General features: G+C 39.5%; 1 protein-coding gene across 1 annotated transcript in view; it reads right to left on the bottom strand.

The window, feature by feature from the left end:
• Positions 1-3,629: 3,629 nt before the first annotated feature.
• AHCY (adenosylhomocysteinase) overlaps positions 3,630-25,535 on the bottom strand; it is a 43,887-nt gene continuing 21,981 nt past the window's right edge. The window contains exons 6-10 of the mRNA XM_034414032.2: positions 24,598-24,805; positions 22,412-22,499; positions 21,644-21,761; positions 6,743-6,937; positions 3,630-4,396 (exon numbers count right to left, since the gene is read on the bottom strand). Coding sequence (XP_034269923.1) covers positions 4,265-4,396; positions 6,743-6,937; positions 21,644-21,761; positions 22,412-22,499; positions 24,598-24,805 — 741 coding nt within the window. The 3' untranslated portion in view covers positions 3,630-4,264. The remainder of the gene's footprint in view (positions 4,397-6,742; positions 6,938-21,643; positions 21,762-22,411; positions 22,500-24,597; positions 24,806-25,535) is intronic.

The following is a 25,535-nucleotide window of genomic DNA, read 5'->3' as shown; positions in this document are numbered from 1 at the left end:
ATTTTAAATTATAACAAATATACCATATTTTTCACACTATAAGATACACAAGACCATAAGACACACATTAGCTTTAGAGGATCAGTGAGGATCAGCTGATCGGTGGTTGGATTGGCCTCCCGGAATACTGCCAATCAACTGTTTTAGGTGACAGGGATCGCCACCACCTATTGCCGCTGATCACTGCCTATTGTCGCTGATCACCACCACCTAGAACAGCTGATTGGCAGTATTCCAGGAGGCCGATCCAACCGCCGATCAGTTGTTCGGCAGCAAAGGCTACAGTGTTCCCTGGCAGCAGTGAACAGCGGCAGCAATGACAGGCAGCAATGGTGAATGCTGCCCCTCCCCCTGCCACAGAATTCGCTCTATAAGATGCACAGACATTTCCACCCACTTTGGGGGGGGGAAAGTGTGTCTTATAGCGCAAAAAATACAGTAATTGTATTCTGTTGTCAGATTGCCTCCATCCATTTGAGTACTTCAGCAAGAACTTTGACAAAGTGGAGCACATCTAGAAGCAAGCTGATAGGTTTAGAAAAAAAAATTACCAGGAATAATTGGAATCACTGAGTATGTTTAGCCAAGAAAGAGAAGACTACAGCGAGATATGATTGCTTTCAGAGACCTGAAGGGCTGTTATATAGAAAATGGACTAGTATTATTTAGAGTAGGGTGGGGTGATGCGATTGTTGTGGCTCCGTCCCCCGAGCCTATCTTATCGGAGGGAGAAGGCTCCGAACATTAAGGAGTCGGCCAGGCCTCCCTCTCCAGGCCCCTCCTCTCTGGCACTGCCTCAGGTGCCGGCCGAGGAAGAGGAGATTAGCCAGGAGCCAGGTGTCTCCGATGATAGCAATGAAGGCGATCTGTCATTCCTGGATCCACGCCAACGAAGGCGTGATAAACGGTTGCAACAGTTGAGGAGGCGTGCCAAGGATTAGGCTGAGTCACTGGACCACACCTCAGAGACTATATAAGAGAGTGTGGTGGCCATTTAAGACTCTGTGACGGACAAAAACTAACTCTGGCTAGTCACTTTGAACAACGCCTAAATCTGCTGAAGGTTTCTTGTTTTGAACTGGACTATTTGCAAACTGTGTGTATTTCTGTTTATATGGTGAAGGGATACTCCCGTTTATTGAAGTAAAAGCACTTGGCAGTCGGTGCTCGTATTGCTGCCAAGTTTTTGATAACAAACTGTGCGTGCCAAGTGATTCCTTTAACCCTCGGCTGGCTGTGTGTGTGTGTGTGTGTGTGTGGAGACGGGGACAGAACAGCGATTAAGATGCTGGGCTTGTTGGCTGGAAAGCTAGCAGTCAGGTTTGAGACCCGAGCACCACACAACAGGGTAAACTTCCATCCTCGCCGCAGCTCCTCCACCCTAGCAGTTTGAAAGAATGCAAATGCAAGTAGATAAGTATCATTTCGATGGGAAGGTAACAATACTCCATGATGTCATGCTGGCCACATAACCACAGAAATGTCTTGACAGTGCTGGCTGAATGGCCTTGAGAATGAAGATGAGCATCCTATAATCAGCAATGAATAGTGGAGTAAAATCTGCAGGGACTCCATTACCTTTTTGTTGTTCAGAGTCATTCCAGATGTCAGGACAAGAAAAGTCTTTTAACCACTGGGAGGCAGTGGGCTTTTCTTTATTATTAAGGGTTTAATGATAGCTGAATAATTATTTCTTTCACAGATGTTGTAGCAGTGATTTCCTGCACTGGATAGAAGTTGGAATAGATATTTGTAAGATCTCTTCTAATTCTTAAATTGTATGGTTTAATTATTCTATTGATCCTGACTGCATGGAAGGAACCCCTTTTTTTTAAAGGCACACAATCAAGGATGTTTTTGTAAAGAAAAATATGGGATAAAAGGATACTAATTAAAGGGACCGCTGCAGGAAGAAGTGGGTTATGGGGGGTTTTTTTGGCTAACCATAATTTATTCTCAACATATGGTTGCTTCCTGCCTATAGTATAGACACTGCCCTATTTTCATGGGGAACAGAATCCCAAATTTGGTCAATTCCAGTTTTAAAAGTAATGTATTTGCATAATATGAATGAGTAGTTTTATCATTTGTAGAATTGACTTAGTAGCAAAAGTAATTGACTTGGACTTATTTAAGGCTAACATTTTTTCTCTACAGGAAAGGATTTTCTATTTATTAATTACACCCAAGATGAGTTGAAAAGTATTGTCACCAATCTCAGGTATGCATAAAATGTATTTCCCAACATTTCTCCAATTTAAGATTGAAGGTAATCAGTTTTACAAAATCATTTCCAGACTTGGATCCTCTTTATTTTATTTATTTTCTAAATTCCTAGAAATAATTTAAGCTGGGACAAAATGCTCAATCAAGTTTTGGGACATGATAAAGATGTACTGCTTTAAAAAAACAGAAGCTATAATCATTTTTTAAAAAATATTAAAAACATGAGAAAAGTTTGAAGTACTTAGAAAAGAAACTTATTTTTCTTTGCTTATTAGGGTCAGATCAGCCTTAATGAAATAAATGCAGAGTATTACATTAGTTTTCAGACATTTACTAAGCCAGGTAATTTTTCCTCCAAGTTGTAGAATTCCATGTCTCTCCAACCAAATACTTTATGTACATGACCTCTATCGGTACACAATAATTATTACATCTAAAAGAGGAAGCAGCAGTCAAAGAAGGAATATTTTCATGGTTTAATAGAGCAAATTTGAGAAATACTCATTTGTCTATTATATTAAAATGTGCATCATTCTGCATATTTCAACCAACGTTAGCTCGTTAAATTCAGTTAATGCAACATTTTACATTATAAAGTGAGATCACCTTTTTATGAACACTAAATTCATAAAATTAAGAAAATGTTATATTTTTAAGGTCATTTTATATACCTGTTTATGATCAAATTGAGAACCCTGATATAGGGTGTTGCCTATATAAATGGACTCTATATGCCAGCACTAATGTGTATTAACTAAGGTAAAGGGATGTAATAATTATATATATATATTATCCAGTGGACTAGAATTCTTACACGTTTCTTCCAAGCAAAAAATGAATATGTTTAATTTCAACTAGATTAATTTGTTAATCTGTATTAGATTATCAATTTCAGCACTAAATACTTTTATTTTATTTACTAAATATTTTATTCCACATTTTGAACAATGTGAGTTCAATGCATTATACAGTATTATTCTTTTAATTATCTTAAGCTCTTCATTTCAAAAACTCAAAAAACCTATGTCTTAACAGAACCTACCCATATTTTTAGCTGCCAATAATAAAATATTAGAGTAATAATTAGATGGAGAACATTCAATGGAGAGATAATGCCAGTGCTTCCTCTAAATCACTGCCAAATTCCACTCAATATATAATTTTTGGAACTCAGTACATAATTTTTGGAACTCATTGCCACAGGATGGAGACCTACAACTGTCTGCCACTGGACAGTAAGTAGTAACTATTTTGAGAAATAAACTGTTACATTCACAAATGACTCATAATATGCCAGTTATATTTGCACAATGCACCTTTAAATTGCTGCATAAACTAGGTGTCACTAGATAAAATAACAGCAACTATCCTCCTAACCCACATAATTAAAATGAAAACAAGACCACTTTCCAGATGTTTAATAAACTTGTTTTATGACACAAAACAGACCAGGCTTGAGCAGACAATGCCTGATAGCCTCTTTGGAGAACTGAATGCTCCCCCTGCCCACAGTTAGGTTTTCAGAATCAGTTTTACCACATAGTAAATAAATTGCTTCCAGACATTTCCTTCCACGGTATTTTCAAAGCCTGCATGTATGCACATTTTGCCTCATCAGCCAGATCAAAGCAGCATCTGAGACTGAATGTAAGCAAACATTAAATTAAACTGTATCATTTCATATCCCAACCTGAAGCCCTAATGTGAAAAAGAGACTTAGAGATATTTTCTTCTTCTCCTCACTGCTCCCCACCGTTTATTTTTAATCAGTGTATTCAAAAATTCAAAACAACAAGGCCATGAAGAGAAGACAATTTGCAAAGCACATTTTGATTCTCCAGCATCATAACTCCTTGGTTGAAGCATCAGACACCTGCTTGAAAGACTCTTGGAAGTTTCTTTGGAAGAGCAGATGTGCTGCAGGTGGAGAAGACAAGAGGCAGATGTGGGAAAGTATAGATGACAGGTTATGTGGCTGTTGATCAAATCGCAGTACAGGAGGACTTGAATTTTGAGCCTCTTGGGCTTTGCCAGCTGCTCAGTATCTGTAATGATCTGGTTTGAAGGGGCCATCTTTGGCTAGTCCTAGGTACTTGGCCTGGTTATCACTCAGCTTGGTTAACTTCACACCGAGTTTATCCAGATGAGCAGCAGCTACTGCTTCATCCAGCTGAAAGAAAAACGTGGAAAGTTATTAATATAGGAAGCAACAACTTGATATGGGCTGAAAACATGTAGTCGTCTGTATGCTAATGAATAGCTCCAGATGGCCAATGGTGAAAGATATTAGGGAGCTGAAATTCAGCATTATGTGAATGCTAGAAATATGTGCAAATCATTTCATCAAGCAATGTTTCCACACAAATGGACAACAACATGCTAGAACAGAGTTTCCCAATCTTGGTAGCTTTACAATGGGTGGACTTCAACTCCCAGAATTCCCCAGCCAGCCTTTCTGGGAAGTTGGAGGCCACATATCTTAAAGCTACTAAAGCTACTAAAAGTCAAGGTACTAAAGACTCAGACTAGGTTCTTTTTCTAGCCCTATGTGGAATATACCCAATCAGCAAGTTAATGATCATAATGATTTGGAACTCATTGTTCCAAATCAGGACTGTCAAACTCCCAACCCATGGGCCGGATATGTCACGTGCTGGCCACACCCATGCTGTTTAGCAAAAAAGTCCTGATACGTCACATGACACCACCATGACGATGCAAGTTTGACGTCCCTATTGTAGATAGAGGTTCTTCTGCCAACCTAGCAGTTCGAAAGCATGTAAAAAAATAGTAGAAAAATAGGAAAGGTAACAGCGTTCCGTGTGCCTTTGGCATTTAGTCATGCTGGCCACATGACTACGGAGATGTCTTTGGATAGCGCTGGCTCTTCGGCTTTGAAACAGAGATGAGCACCACCCACTACAGTAGGGAACAACTAGCACATATGTGCGAGGGGAACCTTTACCTTTATTGTAGATAAACTCTACAGGGATTTGGGATTATTTGCTTTAAGCATGTGTTTGCACACACATTCTGTCATCTGCTGCTCAAATTTGCTAAATCCTAAGTAAAACTTCTTGCAAACCACCTCTGGGTGGATATGCATATCTGCTGAGTGTATGTGGTATATATACTGGGAGAGAATAGTTCATTATTTAGAAAATTTGCTGATGCCAGTAGAAGGCTTTGCTGATTTAACCACATAGATAGAACAACCATTTCCTCAATTATCTCTGTGTTCCATGTCTGGGCATTCTTTTTAAAATGTCATTCTCTGAACACTGCAGGCCAATAATTAAATATTGTTGCGGTGAACAGGATAATTCCACCCCATCCCACTCCGTGCCCATTTAATTTTTTTGGCTTCATTTTTTAAAAGGAAAATTGGCGTGCTTTTAAGGACGGATAGCACAATATCGACATGCTCTGGGGTTACCAAAATTAGGCTGCAGAATTGCATACCCCTCTTAAGAAACCCAGTCCAATATATCATCATAGCACCTTTCCTGAAAATTATATAAAAACTGATATAGGCCAATGAAACATGACCATGAATAAAGCCAATTTTGTTGTGTTCACTTAAAACTTTTAGGTCTTAATGGAAGAGTCTCTTATTTACATTCCATACTTTGATTATCTATTCAAGGGATGTCAAACTCGTGGGCCAGATGCGTCATGTGCTGGCCATGCCCACCCCCGGTTTAGTGAAAGGGAAAAAAGTCGTGATACGTCACGTGATGATGTGATGCCGCAAGTTTGACACCCTGTTCTATTCCATTATTGCAGCATTGTTCAGGAAAGTTTTAGAATTCGCTTTCATCATTTTCTATCTAAGCAAATCATGGGTTCAGTCTCTGGAGGCTGGGGAAAGCAAAAAAGTCATTTCCTGTCCTACTGGAAGTTGGGAAATGGGCCATTTCAGACCCTTGAGGGAGTGGGGAAGGCTATTTTTGCCCTCCCCAGATGCATAGAGAGGATCTGGAGCCAGGTGAGAAAGAAAAACAGGCCTACCTGGCCATCACGGGCTAGGAGCGGGGGGGAGGGGGGTTGCACACGCATGCACAGGACGGGGCACATAGAATTATGGATGTGGGTACGCGCGCATGCGAACCTCCCCCGCCCCGTCCCCCCTGGCATGCAATGGCAAAAAGGTTAGCCATCACTGGTCTAGCATGTTATGCTAACTTTGCCACAGATATTTAAAGTAGAAATAAAATAGTGTTTTTATTATTTCCTGAAGAAGTCTATAATGTTGAATAACATGGTATGCAAGAGGATATCTATCAGCAAGATGGACAGACTCAATTATAGTGGTGGTGTATTATTGGAAGCTCTGAAGCACCAGACTGGGGACAGAATATCCTAGAGAATATCTATTTATGTGACCACTGATAATTGAGCTTTACGGAATATTCTGAAAATAAGTTTGCCTTATCTTCCCCACATTTTCTTTGGATACCAAACATTATATATTTCAGCTAAAACATATCATTCTTTTTTTAATTCACACACTTACCTTCTTTGGCAGAAAATGTACTCCTATGGTATATTTACCAGGATTTGTCCAAAGTTCTATTTGTGCCAACACCTGATTGGTAAAAGAATTGCTCATAACAAAACTGGGATGTCCCATGGCACACCCCAAATTCACCAGCCTGCCCTCTGCCAGAAGTATAATATGATGCCCATTTTTCAGTGTGTAGCGGTCCACCTGAATGAAAGCAAAAAACCAAAACCTGTCAGAACTTTTTTTCTCTTTTGGAAAGGAGAAAGACATTGCTGGACTTCCAGATGATGCAACATCACAACTTTTTTTATGATGAACTGAAATGATACATTGAATCTTTGTGTATATACTGGGAGTGAATAGTTCATTATTTAGAAAATCTGCTGATGCCAGTAGAAGGCTTTGCTGATTTAATCACATAAATAGAACAACCATTTTCTCAATTATCTCTGTGTTCCATGTCTGGGCATGAAATGATACATTGAATCTTTATACGCAATTTTGCAAAACAAGGAAAAGGAAATTACATTCACTGCATTTCCTGTAAAAATAATATATTAAAAGCAAGATAAAATAAACAGTCCCTTACGTATATCAAGGCAGCTAAGTTCTTGGATATCTTCTAATTCTTGTAGAAGAAAAGCAGGCAGAGTTGGGGGAGCGGAATTAAGCAAATCATCAGCTTAGATGCATTACATTGAAAATGGTCCAAGTACAACTCCTCTTGAATTCCATTGATGCTTATCTGGCAGCAATTTAGTATTGAACTTTAGCTGACTAGATTCTTGTACACAGGTTTCAGCAATAAATCCTTGAACTGCAACTTAATGTATAAACCTGACCCTGCCTGACAGTTCTATACATAGAACCCACCAATGTATGTATTTTTATTGTTGAATACAGTAACTCAGTAAAAGAAACTAAAGCTTCTTGTACATATATCCTACTGTGGAGATTTTTCCTCCACAGGAAATTATGCTAAACCGATGGGCTTTCCAGAAAATTCTGAATCAGAAAATGTTCCTATGCAAAAAATTTCCTGAGATGAACAGATTTTGAGGTGAAAAAATATATATCTAGTCTTTAAATATGAATATTGAAATGATCTAAAATCTCTGACATGAGTAAAAAATAGTCTTAGTGAAATATTGGAAACTTTTAGTTTTATCTCTCTCTTTTAGATCAATTATCTGAAAAGTAATTATCATATAATTTTGAAATTGCCAACTTTGCTGAAATAGCAAATTTTGACCTTGCAAAATTTTATCTTTTTGACTTTCCTTTCCCATATCTCTTGAGTTACAGTGAATTATAAAACGAACAGAAGCCTGTTCACAGTAATGAAATACACTACAACATCCAATCATTTCTAGAGACACTCAGAGAGCAAGGAAAGTCTTAGCCTGATCCACCAAAGGAATTCTATTTATCTATGCCTAATTAAATGTAGAAGTTAAAAAACAAGGTCTTGATTGGAATCTACAAAGCCCTTCACGGCAGGAAGCCAGGTTATTTGAGAGATCATTTCTGATTGTGTCTACCCATCTCATTAGGTTTGACAGAAGAGGCATGCTTCAGGCTCTGTCTGATAAGGAATGGTACCTAGTGTGGTCCTGGAAGAGAGGTTTTTCTGTTGTGATGCTAGGACAAGATTGAAAGAAAGAAAAAATCTGCCTTTTGAAATATCATTCCCCCTCAGAGATTGCCCTTGACTTTGTTGGCCTTTCAGACTTCGGTCTTTCATTGTGTGGGGATCAATTGTGGGGAGAAGGGGGGGAGATTGGGCCCATACACCAGTTATGTTAACTTGCGACTGAGGAGTGTTTTTACCCTAACTGCTATTTATGTTTTTCTGTTTTTTTCAAATTTTTAATTTTTTAACACTATTAACCACCCAGAATAATGAATTTGAGTTGGGAAATGATAAGATAAAATAAAATAATATTTTTGAAAGACATTTATCTTGAAAAATGCACAGCTGAATCCATCAATCTGAATTTGTCCTGACACCATGAATTACATTTTTTGTCAGAAATGCCCACAATTTTATATTCTATCTGGAACAATGAAAATAAGAAGTGCAAACAAAGATGCTTCTTCATTACACCAAGAATTCAGGCACAGGCACACAAGAATCATTGTTATTTTGTAGGCAAATTCTACAGTGTGTAGGATGCTTGGTTGAGACAACTAAAAAGTAATCAGATAAAGTATTTCCCATATTTCCTGTACACACTTCCCCCCTCCCCCCCAAATTTAAAGCAGAACAAATTCTGCTGCATCAAAACTGTATCAAATGGAAGCCCTCACTAGCATCTCCATATATGTCATTTTATTTGAGTACTTGAGTTTTTCCATAAGGAAATTTTGAGGAAAGCCAACTATAAAAATATAAAATTTCTGCAGAAAATAAATTAGCAAATTTCGGGTGCAAGAATTTGGTAGGAAAAAGGACTCTTAAAGGTGGGGGAGCCATAATTCAGGGAAAACATTTACATAACAAAACCATTTTGTTTTGTTTTGTTAGGAAGCATTACTTCCAGACCCACACATATTTACATATTAGTTAATATCCACTAAAAGAACACTGGGCATTACTATGTTTAGTATAAAGGGATGAAACTTTTGGCTACGCATTTCATCAGATCACAACTTTTAGTTTCTTCCTCTACAAGAACTTCTATTTCTAGGCATAACCCAATGATGTGCCATAGGCAAGTTTAACTCTGTAATAGAATTTGATTACTGTCATTATGTCTAATCAATTTCAGATATTCTTTGAAATTCTATTCATTTCTAAGCAATGAGCCAACAGACCAATATGAAAATAATGGAGGTTTACATAAAACATAATACATATTTTTGCAGTTCTGTGTTTGCTAAAAGATGAAATGCAGAAAAGTAAGATGATTAAAGAAATAGTATGGAACAAATGATCTATTCTGAACTACAATGCTTATATTTAAATTGATATTTTAAGCTAAAAATTGCAAAATTATAAGCAGATGGTATGACAGACTGAAATGAATTAAATTTGCAAAAAATCAATGCTGTATGAGTTGTGAAAAACAGGGAAATTATTTTCACATGATGCAGCACTGTAACTATATACATGTATTTTGTGGAAAAATATTTAACCAAATTGAACACATGACAAAATATATTGCTCATTTCTGAGTTATAATTTATCCTTTGAAACAAACTGAGAGGGTAATTAAATAAAAAATACACATTTGTTTTAAAATAACTAAAATGCGCATTGTATAGAATTAGTTGAAGTGACAAATGTCCTTACTAAGTGAGGTTAAAGCGTGTTAAAATGTAACATTAAAAATAGTTAAATCAGATTTTCATAGCCAAGAGCTAGGAAAAAAAACCCACAGAAATCAACTGTTTATTCAGGTGAAGGTGCAACAGCTTTCCACAGGTTTTATAACTTCAGTGAGATAAACCTGCAATTATGTATCTTCTCTGGAATCGGAATCTGATGTTGTAAATGACATTTACACAGTACTAAAGAATTTATTACCTTGAAGTGTAGGAATGTTATTAATCTAAAAAGCACTTTTAAAAATATATCTGTTTTAAATTCTTTGTCTATATGTGTCCTATTTCAATATACCAGAAATCTCATAATAAAAAAGTTGATTATTTCTATAACAAGAGACCTGCAGAGATAAGTCAAGAATGCACAGTGAACAGTACCACCTTGTATAATAATGTTTATTTAATTCTGTATAAGCAACTAACGAACAACTTCCATAATGCATCGCCTTCCATACAATTCCCAACTTATAGGAGAGAAACTTGGAATTATCCTATCCTTCTGGAAAACACTGCTTTGGGAAGGCTGACATACAGCATCAGGTATTTCAGAAATGAATGCTGCTATCTCATCAGGACATAATAAAGTTTTAGCAAAGTTCCTCTCAAAGGACCACTTTTCAAAGCAGTTAATATTCATTAATCTGCCACATAATGTAAAAACAAAGCTTTTAAAATTAAGATTGTTAATATTGTTTAGTATCTTTAGTATTAGGTATCTCATTTTCAGGATATTTATTAATAATGCAAAGAAATTATATAACTAAATACTATCAAATTAATGATATGTTCATTAAAAGATTACTTGTCTGTAGCCTTATAACGAAACACACTATGGTTAAGAACTGGCCAAGTCATTCCTAACTGCTGAGATACAGGAAATAATTACCAGACTTTATCTTGGACATCTGCTTAATATCAAATATCAAGGAAGATGCGTTTGATTTCAAGTTTAAAAAGACAATTTTAAATGTATTTGCTTCAAAACACCAAAGTGGAAAAAACTTGTTCAAAGGCTATCTATCTCTGAGTAGAAAGCACCTTGGAATAAAGCTCAAAGAAGCGTGAGGAGAATAACATTTTCCTTAGGAATGCCAAGATGCTGGTTCTTATCAAAATCATGCTTTCCTTTAATTGCAAAAAATTTACAGAACATCTTGCTTGCATAAAATGTTCAGGAATTTTAGGGAAGATGGGGAAAGCTTTAAAATTAAACTACATAAAGGGATAAGAAATGTTTTTGATGTGCTCCTATTGAATTATTTATCTTAGCACCTGGACTGTTTCAAAACTGCGCTGGAAAATATCTTCAAAAAAACCCCACAGTAATATTGAAGCATGTGTTTCTGAAAGACACCAGATATCCAGTTACCTATGAATAAATGAAAAACAGTAGCTCCATATGATAAGGAAGGACAAGGTGGAAATGTGGATTTGCTATATGATACCCAGAAATATTCACCACAGCAGGAGATAGCAACTCTGGCTAGAAAGCTTCATTAGAGGAGCACGAGACAACATGAAGCAGTGACAACAACAAACTCATCTTGTGTCAAATGGGATTTAGACAGATTAAACTAGCAAAAGATGCATCCTCAACTGGCTATAATGCATCTAAGTTAGATTTTATAAGGTTAAATCACTTTGCCAAAAAATCTGAAGTGATTTGATGTTTTGTGATGCTTGGTAATTCTCAATCACAGCATGGTAACCCACTAGCGTCAAACCCCATGTAACTGGGCAAGCTCAGGAAAGCAAGAATAAACTGTAGAGGTAGGTCAAAGGTCACGGTGCCAGGCTTCAAGCAGCATACTGCCTTAGCTCATGCGCTGTGGTCTTTTCTGCTTCTATGATCTAATTCTTGGCTTTGATTTGCATTATCTCACTTAGAGAGGATGGCATCTTGAGCGGGGTGTGTGTGTGTGTGTGAATAATTTCTATCCAATTAGAATACTGTTACTGTCCAGTCTTTTATCTGCTTCTGTAAAAGTGTATAAAAATAAAGCTCTCTGCAAAAGGGGGAGAGTCATCTTGGAACAGAAAAAAACCTGGACCTCCTATTTACAACATCTGGCGCTCGAAGCAGGGACACCCTCCGTGGGGAGCAGCATCCTTAACATATTTATCATCGTCTGGAATAGACCCCTATTGGCGCGCCTTTCATCCTTCGGGATCCCTAGTGGTAAATTATGGGCTGCAATCTGTCTCAATATCAGCAAACTCATGTGCAGGAACTAAGATTCCTTTTGCACAAGTCCGGCATCACAACGTGCAAGACTGATATAAGGAAACCAGTAGTTGAGATAGGGAAAGATTGTCCCTGGTACCCTGAAAGGGGGTCACTTCGTTTAAGGGACTGGACAAGGATAGGACATACATTACATCTTGAACTTCGGGCTCCTGTGAAAATATTACATCAATGGTATCAATGCTGTCAGGCAATAGAAAAATATGGCTCTGATGCTTTGGAAGGGCAACAATTAACTACAAGCCCTCCACCTGATTATGATAAAATTAAAATTGTCACCCCAAAACCATCTTTAATTGAACCATCAGCTCCTGCTGAAGGAGATAATTCTATTGCATCCCCACGGCCACTGTACACCCCCATTAGGCAGATTTTAGAGAAACAGTTAGACAAAGGGGGGAGGGAATATAGACAAAATTGCTGATATGCTTTCTGTTTGTCCAGTGCATGTTACGGGTTAGTTAGTTAGTTAGTTAGTTAGTTAGTTAGTTAGTTAGTTAGTTAGTTAGTTAGTTAGTTAGATTTCTATACCGCCCTACTCCCGAAGGACTCAGGGCGGTGCACAGCCAAACAATAAAAACACATACATACAAAATTTAAAAATAGAATAAAATCAAATTAGATAATTTTGGCCCCGACAAATTTAAAATCCCAAACTTTTAAAACCAATTTAAAATTGAATATATAAAATACTAAAAAATATTTAAAATTTTAAAAATCTTTTATAAAAGGGGGGGAAATTAGGCCAGGCCGGTCTGGTGAAATAGTAAGGTCTTTAAGGTGCGGCGGAAGGTGCGCAGATCCGGGATCCTCCGTATCTCTGGGGGGAGCTCGTTCCAGATAGTAGGTGCCCCCACAGAGAAGGCTCTCCCCCTGGGGGCCGCCAGTCGGCATTGTTTGGCTGTCGGCACCCGGAGGAGCCCCTCTCTATGGGAGCGTACCGGCCTATGGGAGGCTATTGGTGGTATTTTATTTATTTTTTATTTTTATTTTATATTGGATTTCTATACCGCCCTTCTCCCTAAGGACTCAGGGCGGTGTACAGCCAGATTAAAAAAACATGCAGAACAAATATTAAAAACAATTAAAAGATATATAAATTTGGCCCAATTAAAACTCATTTACCAATTAAAAACGTTTAAAACATTTAAAAACAGTTAAAAATTTCATCTTAAGCCAGCCCGGCTTGTTTAAATAAATGGGTTTTAAGGGCGCGACGGAAGGCACTGAGGTCTTGGATTCTCCTTATCTCTGGGGGGAGCTGATTCCAGAGGGTAGGTGCCCCCACAGAGAAGGCTCTCCCCCTGGGGGTCACCAGCCTACATTGTCTGGCTGATGGCACCCCGAGGAGGCCCTCTCTGTGGGAGCGCACGGGTCGATGGGAGGTCGTTGGTAGCAGCAGGCGGTCTCGAAGATAGCTAGGCCCTATGCCATGGAGCGCTTTAAAGGTGATAACCAACACCTTGAAGCGCACCCGGAAGACAACTGGGAGCCAGTGCAGCTCGCGCAGGAGCGGTGTTACATGGGAGCGCCATGCTGCTCCCGTCACTACCCGCGCTGCTGCGTTCTGGACCAGCTGGAGCCTCCGGGTGCTCCTCAAGGGGAGCCCCATGTAGAGAGCGTTGCAATAGTCAAGGCGAGAGGTGACGAGGGCGTGAGTGACTGTGCACAGGGAATCCCGATCAAGAAAGGGCCGCAACTGGCGAATCAGGCGAACCTGACAAAAGGTCCCCCTGGTTACAGCCGTCAGATGTTCCTCCAAGGACAGCTGCATATCCAGGAGGACTCCCAGATTGCGAGCCCTCTCTGTGGGGGCCAATGACTCGCCCCCAATAGTCAGTGATGGAGTCAACTGACTATATCGGGATGCCGGGAGCCACAGCCACTCAGTCTTGGAAGGGTTGAGCTTGAGCCTGTTCCTCCCCATCCAGACCCGTACAGCCTCCAGGCACTGGGACATCACTTCAAGGGCATCGTTGGGGTGGCCTGGGGTGGAGATGTACAGCTGGGTGTCATCAGCGTACTGGTGGTATCTCACCCCAAAGCCACGGATGATCTCACCCAGCGGCTTCACATAAATGTTGAACAGAAGGGGCGAGAGGACCGATCCCTGCGGCACTCCACAAATGAGAGGCCTCGAGGTCGACCTCTGCCCCCCTGCCAACACAAACTGCGACCGGTCGGAGAGAAAGGAGGAGAACCACCGCAACACGGTGCCTCCCACCCCCAACTCTTCCAGCCGGTGCAGCATGATACCATGGTCGATGGTATCAAAAGCCGCTGAGAGGTCTAACAGGACCAGAACAGAGGAACAACCCCTGTCCCGAGCCCTCCAGAGATCATCAACCAACGTGACCAATGCCGTTTCTGTGCTGTGCCCAGACCTGAAACCCGACTGGAACGGATCTAGATAAGATGTTTCCTCCAGGAATTGCGGAAACTGTCGTGCGACCACACTCTCAACAACCTTCGCCATAAAGCGAAGGTTGGAGACAGGACGATAGTTGGCCAATATTGCCGGATCCAGGGACGGCTTCTTGAGGAGAGGCCTCACCACCGCCTCTTTCAAGGTAGTAGGCGGTCCCACAAGTACACAGGTCCTAAGCCAATTAGATCAGAATGGGGCTCAAATAGTGGAATTTCGTCCTTTGTCTTATGCAATTTTAACAGAATTTAGAAAATGAATTAGAGATATGGGGTTGGGAAGTACTTATATGCAGGGAATATTAGAAGCCTTGATGAGAAATCATATTTTAGTACCTGAAGATTGGAAAACTACCTTTCGCATGTTGCTTACTCCAGTGCAATATGTAGTTTGGGATAGTGAATTTAAACATCAATGTGCCATACGTGCCCTCCACTCGGGAGGAGCATTTATTTCTGATCAATTGTATGGATCTGGTCCTTTTGCTCCAGTTGATGCTCAGGTTATTCTGCCAGCAGCCACTTTGTAAGTTTCTTCTGAATGTGCTTATCGAGCCTTCAGAAAAGTGCCTGTCTCTGGCAAACCTCAACAAGCCTTCTCTAACATCAGGCAGAAGGCTAATGAACCGTATCCTGATTTTATTAACAGATTACAGGATGCTTTACGGCGACAGACAATTCTGAAGCTCAAAATGAGTTGTTGATGAGGCTGGCAAAAGGCAACGCCACTTCTGAGTGTCGAAGAGCAATTGTTGGGCTGGGAAAAGATCCTGATTTGGCAGATATGATTAAAGCATGCTAGGATATAGGAACAATCTCCTATCAAACTAATTTGTTAGCAGATGCTTTATCACAAGGCAGCAAACTTCAAGGAAAATGTTATAATTGTGGCAAACCTGGTCATTTTAAAAGAAAGTGTCGAAATCCAGGGGGGGTATGTCCATAACATATCGCCCTCCCTTTCATCAGGGATCAAGGCTGAAAACAAAATGCCCAAAGTGTCAGAAAGGTTATCATTGGGCAAGCAAATGTCGCTTGGTGTCGGGAAACGGCCGGCTGGGCCGGTCTCTTGCCCCAGTCCAAACAGAGACAATAAATCAACAATATAAAATACTACTGCAGCTACAAAAGGTAGTGCCGGTATTGATTTAATCCTGCAGGAGAAAGCAAATTTTAAATTTCATGGAGAGGTTCAAGTAATTCCATCCCAATTATCAGGCCCTTTAACAGAAAATTATGTAGGACTTGTCCTCCCATGATCAAGCACGGGTAAAAAAGGTATTTTTGTCATTCCTGGAGTGATAGATTCAGACTACACTGGGATTATTTATGTTCAATTGTGGACCAATTTGCCCCAAACTTTGCCCATTTATACTAGCCCTGCTCAACTCCTGCTTTTGCCTTATTTTGTCCCGGCAGAGGGAAAGCAAAAGGAGAGAGGGACAGATGGCTACTGACCCAGCCACTTCTATCATAGCTGCCATCACTACCCCGATAACATTCCAACGGCCCCATCAGATCATTGTGTTGCAGGGTAAGCCCTTTGAGGGGATTTTGGACACTGGAGCGGATGTTTCAGTAATCTCTGCCAAGCAGTGGCCTGCTGCCTGGCCAATTGAGCCCTGCCCAAGTGGGGGGGGGGTCGACAAAGTGCACGTCAAAGTGCAGAATTTATTTCAGCTCACTTGCCTAATTTAGATTTGGTCATTCAGGTCCACCCTTTTATATTAGATATTCATGTCAGCCTTTGGGAGCGCGACCTGCTCAGTAAACTGGGGGCCAACCTCACTTTGGAGGGCTGAAATTACTGCCCTCCCGCTGACTTGGATGGTTAAAGAACCAGTGTGGATTGATCAACGGCCCATATCACACGAAAAATTAACAGCTCTCCACCAGTTAGTTAAAGATCAGCTGCTTGTGGGTCATGTTGTGCCATCCACTAGTCCATGGAATACACCTGTGTTTGTGATAAAAAAAGAAGTGTAGCAAATGGCGTTTTTTTACATGATCTTCAAGCTGTGAATGCATGTATTTAACCTATGGGCCCCTTGCAGTGCGGGACACCAAATCCTAATCTGATTCCCCCAGATCATGAGGTGATGGTAATTGACTTAAAGGATTGTTTCTTTTCCATTCCTTTGTGTCCCTCTGATCAGGAAAAGTTTGCATTTACAGTACTTGCGGTGAACCATTCAGAACCCAATAAACGCTATCACTGGATGGTTTTACCACAGGGAATGTTGAATAATCCCACATTATGTCAATTTTATGTTACTGAGGCATTAGCCCCTTTTCGCAAACGTCATCCATTGGCTTTGGTTTATCATTATATGGATGACATTTTAATTGGAGCACCAAAAATACAACCTAATTGGCTTTCTGAAATACAAAATGATTTATGTGTCTATGGATTGCAAATTGCCCCAGAAAAAATAGAGCTGCACGCTCCTTATCTGTATTTAGGACATAAAATGTTGCAGTCATTTTCTGCTCCGGCTTTTCCTCATTTAAAGTTACCCAAAGTTATTTCCTTAGTAAATTTGCAACAATTGCTGGGTACTATTAATTGGGTCTGCCCATATTTTTCTTTACCTATGCATTTACTTCATCCATTATTTGAGTTATTGACTAAAATAATAATAATAATAATAAATCATCATCATCATCATCATCATCATAATCATAATAATTTTATTTCTATACCGCCCTTCTCCCGAAGGACTCAGGGCGGTGTACAGCCTATTTAAAAACACAAGACAAAACAGCAGTTAAAAATTAAAATGATTAAATAGATTTGGCTCAATTTAAAACCCCAGAAATTTAAAACTAAATTTAATTTAATTTAATTAAGAAAACTTAATTTCCTTTAAGACTAAAGGAAAAAAGCCAGAAGATTTAATTATAGTTCCATCTGTAGTATTTGCTACAGTTGAGAAAATTAATAACATCTTGAGTACTCAGTTTGTGGATCAAATCTCTCATAGAGATTGTCAGCTATCTCTGTTAATATTTCCTACTAGTAAACTGCCCACAGGAGTATTGGCTGTTTTAGAACAGCAAAAAGTATATTGTATTGAATGGCTTTATTTGCCAAATACACCAATTCAAAATGTTTTACCCTTTATCCAAGCTATAGCTGAAATTATAACCTTGGGGGGTACTCGAGCCTGTCGAAGAAATGGAACTGATTTAATAAATATTGTTCTTCCTATCTCAAAATCTGACTTTCACTTTTATTTTCAGAATAATTTATCTCTTCAGTGTTCTCTAACTGACTATGTAGGCTGTATTTCATATCATTAGCCTAAAGATCCTAGGTTTGCTTGCTTAATGACTTCCTCCTTTCCTATTCGCTCATTACTTTCTTCTTCTCCACTACCGCAAGCTCTTATGTTTTTTTCTGATGGAGGACAAACGAGAGGAGCGATTGCTTACAAGGATTCTCATGACAACATCTGGAAAATATCTTACACTGCAGGACAGTTTTCACCTCAGCGCTCAGAATTGTCTGCTGTTAGCTTTCCACACTTTTTTTTTCTCAACAGCCTTTTAATCTGATCTCTGACTCTCAGTATGTGTGTCAACTTATTTTTAATCTTCCAGGTGCTTACATCACACCCAGGATTGACTCCAATTTTATGGCTTTATTTCTCACTTTACAGCAATTACTACAAGACCGGAAGCATTTGTATTTTGTCTCTCACATACGCATCCCTTCCTGGGCCTCTTTCTGAAGGCAACAGTCATGCTGATGCTGTTGTTCATGTTTTACCTACTTTGTTTACAGGTCCATTTTTTAGTCATTCTTTTTTTCATCAAAATGCCAGGGGGCTGGCACAAGCTTGCCACATTCCACTAGAGCAAGCTAAGCTCATCCTGTCCCCAATGTTCTGGGGCATCCCCTTCAGAAGATACTGGGATTAATCCCCGTGGCCTCACCTCTAATCAATTATGGCAAATGGATGTTACCCATGTTCCTTCTTTGGCTCCTTGGAAATATATTCATTTATCTATTGATACCTATTCTGGAGCAATTTGGGCTACCCCTCAACAAGGGGAAACAGCTAATCATATTATTTCTCATCTTTTTTCAGCCATCACAGCTCTGGGCAAGCCCTCTTCTTTAAAAACAGATAATGGGCCTGCCTATTCTTCACATGCTTTTTTGCAACTTTGTACAACCTGTAATATTGTTATTACTCATGGTCTTCCCTATAATTCCACAGGTCAAGCCATTGTGGAACGTGCTAATAGGTCCTTTAAGGACTGCTTTCACAAACAAATAAAAAAAGAGGGCTCTTGGGTCCCAAATTTGTCATGGGTAACACAACAGGTTACAAGTTTTATTTACTTTGAATCAATTGAATTTTTCAATTTCTAATTCGACTGCTTATCAGACGCATTTTCAACAAAAAACAAATTTGCCTCCTCCTCTGGTATATTATAGAGCATTACCTGACAAAACATGGTTAGGACCGGTCCCTTTGATTACTTGGGGGCGTGGCTATGCTGCTGTGCTTACATCTACAGGACCCTTGTGAGTACCAGCACGTTGTGTTCATCCAGCCAAGGATGTCATGGTACTAACCCCATGGTACTAACAGTCCCAGAGGTGGCAAAGGTGACTCTACAGACGGTGCAGTGACCAACCCGATCCCATCATGCCAGTCATCCTGTGACATGGGGAGATGTGAAGAATTTGACCACCAAAGCGCAGGCAGTACTGCAGCAGCAACAAGTGGAACAAACACCCGAGAATTTGTGCGCTGCCATTTTTGCGGTTTTAATTTAGTCATAATTTGTTTGTGCTTGATTGTTAATAACTGTACTTCGGCATCAGCAGCTGCCATCCCACCTAAACATTATTTTGAACAACGGATGAAACAAAACCTATGGGTGCAGCTTGCAAACATCACACAAACTGATGCCTTTTGTTTGTCTGAAGCTTATGATATGGAAAATTTGTTTTCTACATGTTTAATCCCTGTTTGTACCCGTACTACTGTAATTCAGAACCTTACTGGCTTGGGTAGATACTTGTTAAAAGGGCACTATAACTATAAGACTATAGCTAGTTGGGGGATAGCTGCATATTATCCACCTCCTAAGGCACTTGATTTGCATACTCCAGTGGTGGCGGTCCCTGAAAATGTAACATGTGTAAAAATGATTAATTGTACTTCTTCAAGCAAAAATCCTCACTGTCTTCGTGTTAGTTAACCTGTTTTAAACTGTACAGCTTTTGAGGAAGCTTCCTTTAATTTTGCTCATGTTTGGCTACCGCAAGGGTGGTTTTTTACATGTGGTCAAGAAACCTTTAATTATATTCCTGCTAATATAAGTGAAGCACAGTGTTGTCTTAGCTGGTTGGTTCCTGTTTTGCTTTCTAAACAACAACTTCACTCGAGCCGTATTCAGCGTGGGGTCACCCTAGATGACACTTGTAATTCTGAAATAGCTTTACTTAGTAAAGCAGAATACAGATCATTGGCTATATCTATGGTGAGTATGCCAACACTTGCTTCGCGTGCTCATCGGAATTTTAATGCTATTGCGTGTAATGTAGCAAAAGCCATTAATGCCACTTCTTCAGCGATTTCAGCAATCAATCATGAGCTGCAAGCTTTTAGAAAAGCTATTCTTCAAAATCGCGCTGCTGTTGATTATTTGCTTCTACGCCAGCATTTGGGTTGTGAAAGTTTTGAAGGACTTTGTTGCTTTAACATTTCAGATGAGTCACGGAACATTCAGCATCAACTTAACATTTTACATAATTTGGCCTCTGATATAAAAATTGATACTTTAGGATCTTGGTGGGAAAGTCTTTGGTCTTGGTTACCTACAGACTTACTGGGAAACATCCTACGTTATTCAGTCATCATTTGTGCTATTCTAATTGGTGGGTGCTGTTTTGTTCAGTGTCTTCCCTCTTTTTGTAACATATGTATTACTGCATTTCGCCCTAAACCCCCTCTTACGCTGCCTCAGGGTCAGGTTTATGCCTTGTATAAACAACTGCAGGGATATTCCTATCCTGATAACAACCCCTTTTTTGGCCCCTCGTAAGAGGATGGCCTGACAAATAAAACAAAACAGAGTGGCATGTAGAGGTAGGTCAAAGGTCACGGTGCCAGGCTTCGAGCAGCACACTGCCTTAGCTCATGTGCTGTGGTCTTTCCTGCTTCTATGATCTAATTCTTGGCTTTGATCTGCATTATCTCACCTAGAGAGGATGGCATCTTGAGAGGGGGTGAATAATTTCTATCCGATTATAATACTGTTACTGTCCAGTCTTTTATTTATTTATTTTATTATTTTATTTTATTAAATTTCTATACCGCCCTTCTCCCGAATGACTCAGGGCGGTGTACAGCCAAAAATAAAACCATGACAATATAAAAATTAAAAGCAATTTAAAACAATTAAATAAATTTTATCTGCTTCTGTAAAAGTGTATAAAAATAAAGCTCTCTGCAAAAGGGGGAAAGACATCTTGGAACAGAGCAAAAGCCTGGACCTCTGATTTACAACAATAAACCAGATTTCAGTACAATAATTTTTATGCTTGGATAAATATAGAATCTTAGAAACTGCAACAGGATCTGACAGAAGAAACTCTATGTAGCTCAGTTGCTTCCTTGCAGAAATTTTATTACTTGACTAAGTAGCAACTTCACTGCAAGGAGTTTCTTAGGTTTATTTATAATGTGTTCATTAAGATGGAGTCTCTTTGAATGCTTTAAAATTCCTCTTTCCAGATATCTCTCCACCAGGATTAAGTTGCCGTTTATGACATAAGCTGTTCTATGTTCCCATTCATTCTTTTCTCAGGCTCTCCACAATCTGTTACAGTTATTAACACACATACTTTTGTGTGTACCTGAAAGATAGGAACTGAGATTAGATGTACTAACCTGAGGTTTGATATTTACAATCTCCATAGCATTTTTATTCAGCCATTTCACGTCAATTTCCACATCAAAGTGCCCAATATTGCACACAATGGAATCATCTTTCATATGTTCAAAATGCCTGAAATGAAACAGAAAGATCTTTTTCAGGGACAGTAATTAGGCAGGCACCCAAGAAACTGGATTTTGGAGACTTCCAGATGTGTGGCAATAAGAGGATCTACCAAAGTTTGCATGATGGATGTCTCCACCATTAGTTAATCATTTGCTGCAAACATCTGTGCGAGTCTCAACTCTAAGCTACGACAGAGGAAACTAAGCTTATCAACAAATCCATATTTTTAATACACAGGTAGTCATTGTTTAACAACCACAATTAGGATGGGCAACTTGGTTTTAAGCACAGCAGTCACTAAGTATAACTGCAAATGTGCTTATGATCTTATTTCAGCATTACTTCATACACCTGCAAAGGTTGTAAAGCAAGGGTTGATCATAAGTTTACTTTTTCATCATTGTCATAACTGCAAATGGTCATTAAAAAAGGCCTACCTGTATGTAGAACTATTGAAATCTGTTTTAGAAATCTGACTCTCAGACTTCATCAACTAAAACCTAAAGGTTTATATTGGGAGTAAATAGCACTGAGAATAAGATAATTAAACCATCAAAGAAAGTATGTCAGCAATTCAACTTCTGCAATATTCTGCATCTCTGTTTAATATCACATGGAGCCACACCAGCCGTAAATTTATCTAAAAAGATAAATACCTCCCCTGCACAATATCTGAACATCCAGTTGTAGTAACAAAGATGTTGCCTTCCTTGCAGGCCTCTTCCATTGTTGTAACTTCATAACCTGAAAATACCGAAAAAGAAAAAAATTATGTTGCGTCATAGCCAAAGGCATGCACTTAAGTAGTTCAGGCATACCTCTAAAAATATAAAGCATCAGCAGAACCAATAAAGATTCAATCTTCCTTATGCAATGTGTGTGTGAATTTATAATTTCAAAATATACTTTGTTATACATCACTACTGGATTAGAGTGAACCATCACCAAACAAGCAAAGCTTGTAAATACAGCTTTTAAAGCTCTATTAATCCATATGGTTCTTCCTATTCCTACAAAAACCTTAGCAGGAATATATACAGGTATTCTAATTTATCTATTTTCAGCCACAATAAAGGTAGTCCTCATTTAGCAACCACAATTGGGACCAATATCTAAGTCACTGACTGAAGCAGTCACTAAGTGGGAAATCATTGCAATTGTGCTTTCTGACTTGAAACTGACAAAAGTAATCAGTTTCACCCCTTGGTTTTAGACTTAGACTAACTTTATTATCACTTTGAATGTATACTAATCGGCATACATTAAAATGAAATTTCGTTGCATACAGCTCTCGAAGGGTATCCACCTCTAATATACACTACATAAATATGACTAACTAAATAAATACAAAATTATGCATATACCCACATATATGACACAGAAAAACAACAGAGTTTAGTTTGGATGTATACATATATATGGAGAGAGAAACAAATCTTGCGAGTTTACCAGATGGATTTTGTTTGCCTCCTAACCACCTCCTGCCCTTTGGAATGCTCACCCCAATGCTGGAATGGCAATTAACGTTTGCATTCATTTTGGAGAGAAAGAGATTAGAAGACAGTAATCATATTGAAAGCAATGTGCCAGTGTCAGCAATCACTTTTGCCTACTTAGTGTACCAGGAAGTAACCTGTTTTTGACCCTCTGCGCAAAATCGGACATGACGATGGCGCGCGTGCACTTCCGAACCAGTAGGAAAGGCAAGTAGATTTCACCCCTGGGTGGGAGAGATTGCCTACAGAAATCACTTGGCAGGAGCCTTCCTTTCTGGGGTGGCCATGAGGGAACAGAGGTTGCAGTTAGCATAAAGGGGAGCACAGGAGTCATCTGGGCTTCAATAGGGGCCTCTACAGGGGCTGGGGAGAGAGAGGCATGTGGGTGTTTCCTCTCTCTTGCTTTACAGACTTGGGCAGAGGTAAAGGATGGGACAAGATTGACAAGGAGTTGCACATGTCTGGACTCCACCCCAGTGCCCCTGAAAAGGGAGGTGCCTGAAGGCTGGCTTAGGTAGTGCAGGCTTACATCTCCTTTTTCATTTTTTATTTATTTGTTTAAATTTCTATACCGCCCTTCTCCAATGTAGGACTCAGGGCGGTGAACAGCCAAAGTAAAAACAAGACATACATACGAAGCATACAAAATCTAAAATCTGTTTAAAATAATTAAATAATTTTGGCCGTAATTAAAACATTCCAATTTAAAATCCGTTTAAAATTTGACTCAAGCCAGCCCAGGGTGGAAGCTGCAGGGGAAAGTTAACTGGCCTTGGCAAAAATAAAGAGTCCTCATGGTGGTTGCTGCTCTGATGTGAAGAAATGTTTGACTAAAAGGAGGGGATTGTGATGGAGCCAAGACTTGGCAAATGGTTTCAGAGCCATCTCTTACTCTGCCCAGTGTCACCCAGCTTTGGCAGATGGCTACCAATCACTCCCCCAATAGGATGCTACGCTGCAAGGAAGCCAGGGATTAGAACAGAATAAGCAGCCACATAATGAGTATGGTGGCAGCAGCTGGCAGCAGCAAATTGCTGAAAATATATCTTCTCCATTGTGTGCCTGCTTACTCTCTTCTAATTTCTTCTCCAATCTCTTCACCATGCAAGGGGAGGGAAAAAAAGAACAGGTCAGCTCCAGGACAATGGGTACTGAATATAATGGCAATCATGTGATTAAGGGAGGTTTTTCTGACACTATACTAGAGTCTTGGATCAGTTTTTCTAGCCAAATACTGGATGCTAGAAAAGCACTACATTATCAAATTACAGTCAATGTTCAGCGATCAAATTAATACATAACCAAGGCAATGCCATCTTGTAGCATATAACCAAGTTGCTTCTGACCTTCCATAGCAGCTTGCAGTGCATTGATGGGGTCAATTTCTGTGATGATGACTCTAGCACCAAAGTTTCTCAAGGCTTGAGCACAACCTTTGCCAACATCACCATAGCCTGCTACAACAGCCACTTTTCCCGCAATCATGACATCAGTAGCACGCTTAATTCCATCAATGAGGGATTCTCGGCAGCCATAGAGGTTGTCAAATTTACTCTAGGAAAGAAAACTGGACATTTGAAGAAAACTGAACATTCTTTATAGTTGCACGTAAAAGCAAACCAAAAAGAGCTGTTATTTGTTATTGTATGGAACTAAATTTTCCTGGAAAGAAAAGAGATTATTAAACATCTCATGGGTGGATCTTGTTGCTCATGGAGACTCTATTCCAGTATTAAACTATGATTAACAAAACACAAATAAGATTAAGGAGCTTATAGTGGACTATAGAAGGAACAGATCAGACATCCAGTCCTTGCTTATCAATGGAGACCGAGTGGAGCAAGTTGCCAGTTTTAAGTTGTTAAGTTTAAGTTTAAGGTGTTATCATAAAAGAGGACCTGACCTGGGACTCTCACATTGCAGCACTGGTCAAAAGGGGCCAGCAGAGATTATACTACCTGAGACTTCTCAGGAAACAACAACTGAATGAAAAACTGCTGTTGGCCTTCTACCGCTGCACCATAGAGAGTATTTTAACTTACTGCATCTGTATATGGTTTGCCAATTGCACAGTGGCGGATAAGACAGCACTTCAGGGGATCAATGTCATTGCCCAGAGGATCATTGGTTGCCCTCTCCCCTCTTTGGAAGAGTTTTATAGCTCCCGCTGCCTTAAGAAAGTTCAAAACATTCTTAAAGATCCATCTCATCCTGGGCACCCTTTTTTTGAACTATTACCATCTGGCAGACGGTACAAGATAATAAAAACAAGGACAAATAGGAT

Source organism: Pantherophis guttatus, chromosome 3 (assembly GCF_059756535.1).
Source record: "Pantherophis guttatus breed Tessera chromosome 3, ASM5975653v1, whole genome shotgun sequence".
Lineage (NCBI taxonomy): Eukaryota > Metazoa > Chordata > Lepidosauria > Squamata > Colubridae > Pantherophis > Pantherophis guttatus.
This window is presented reverse-complemented; position numbering and strand designations above follow the sequence as displayed.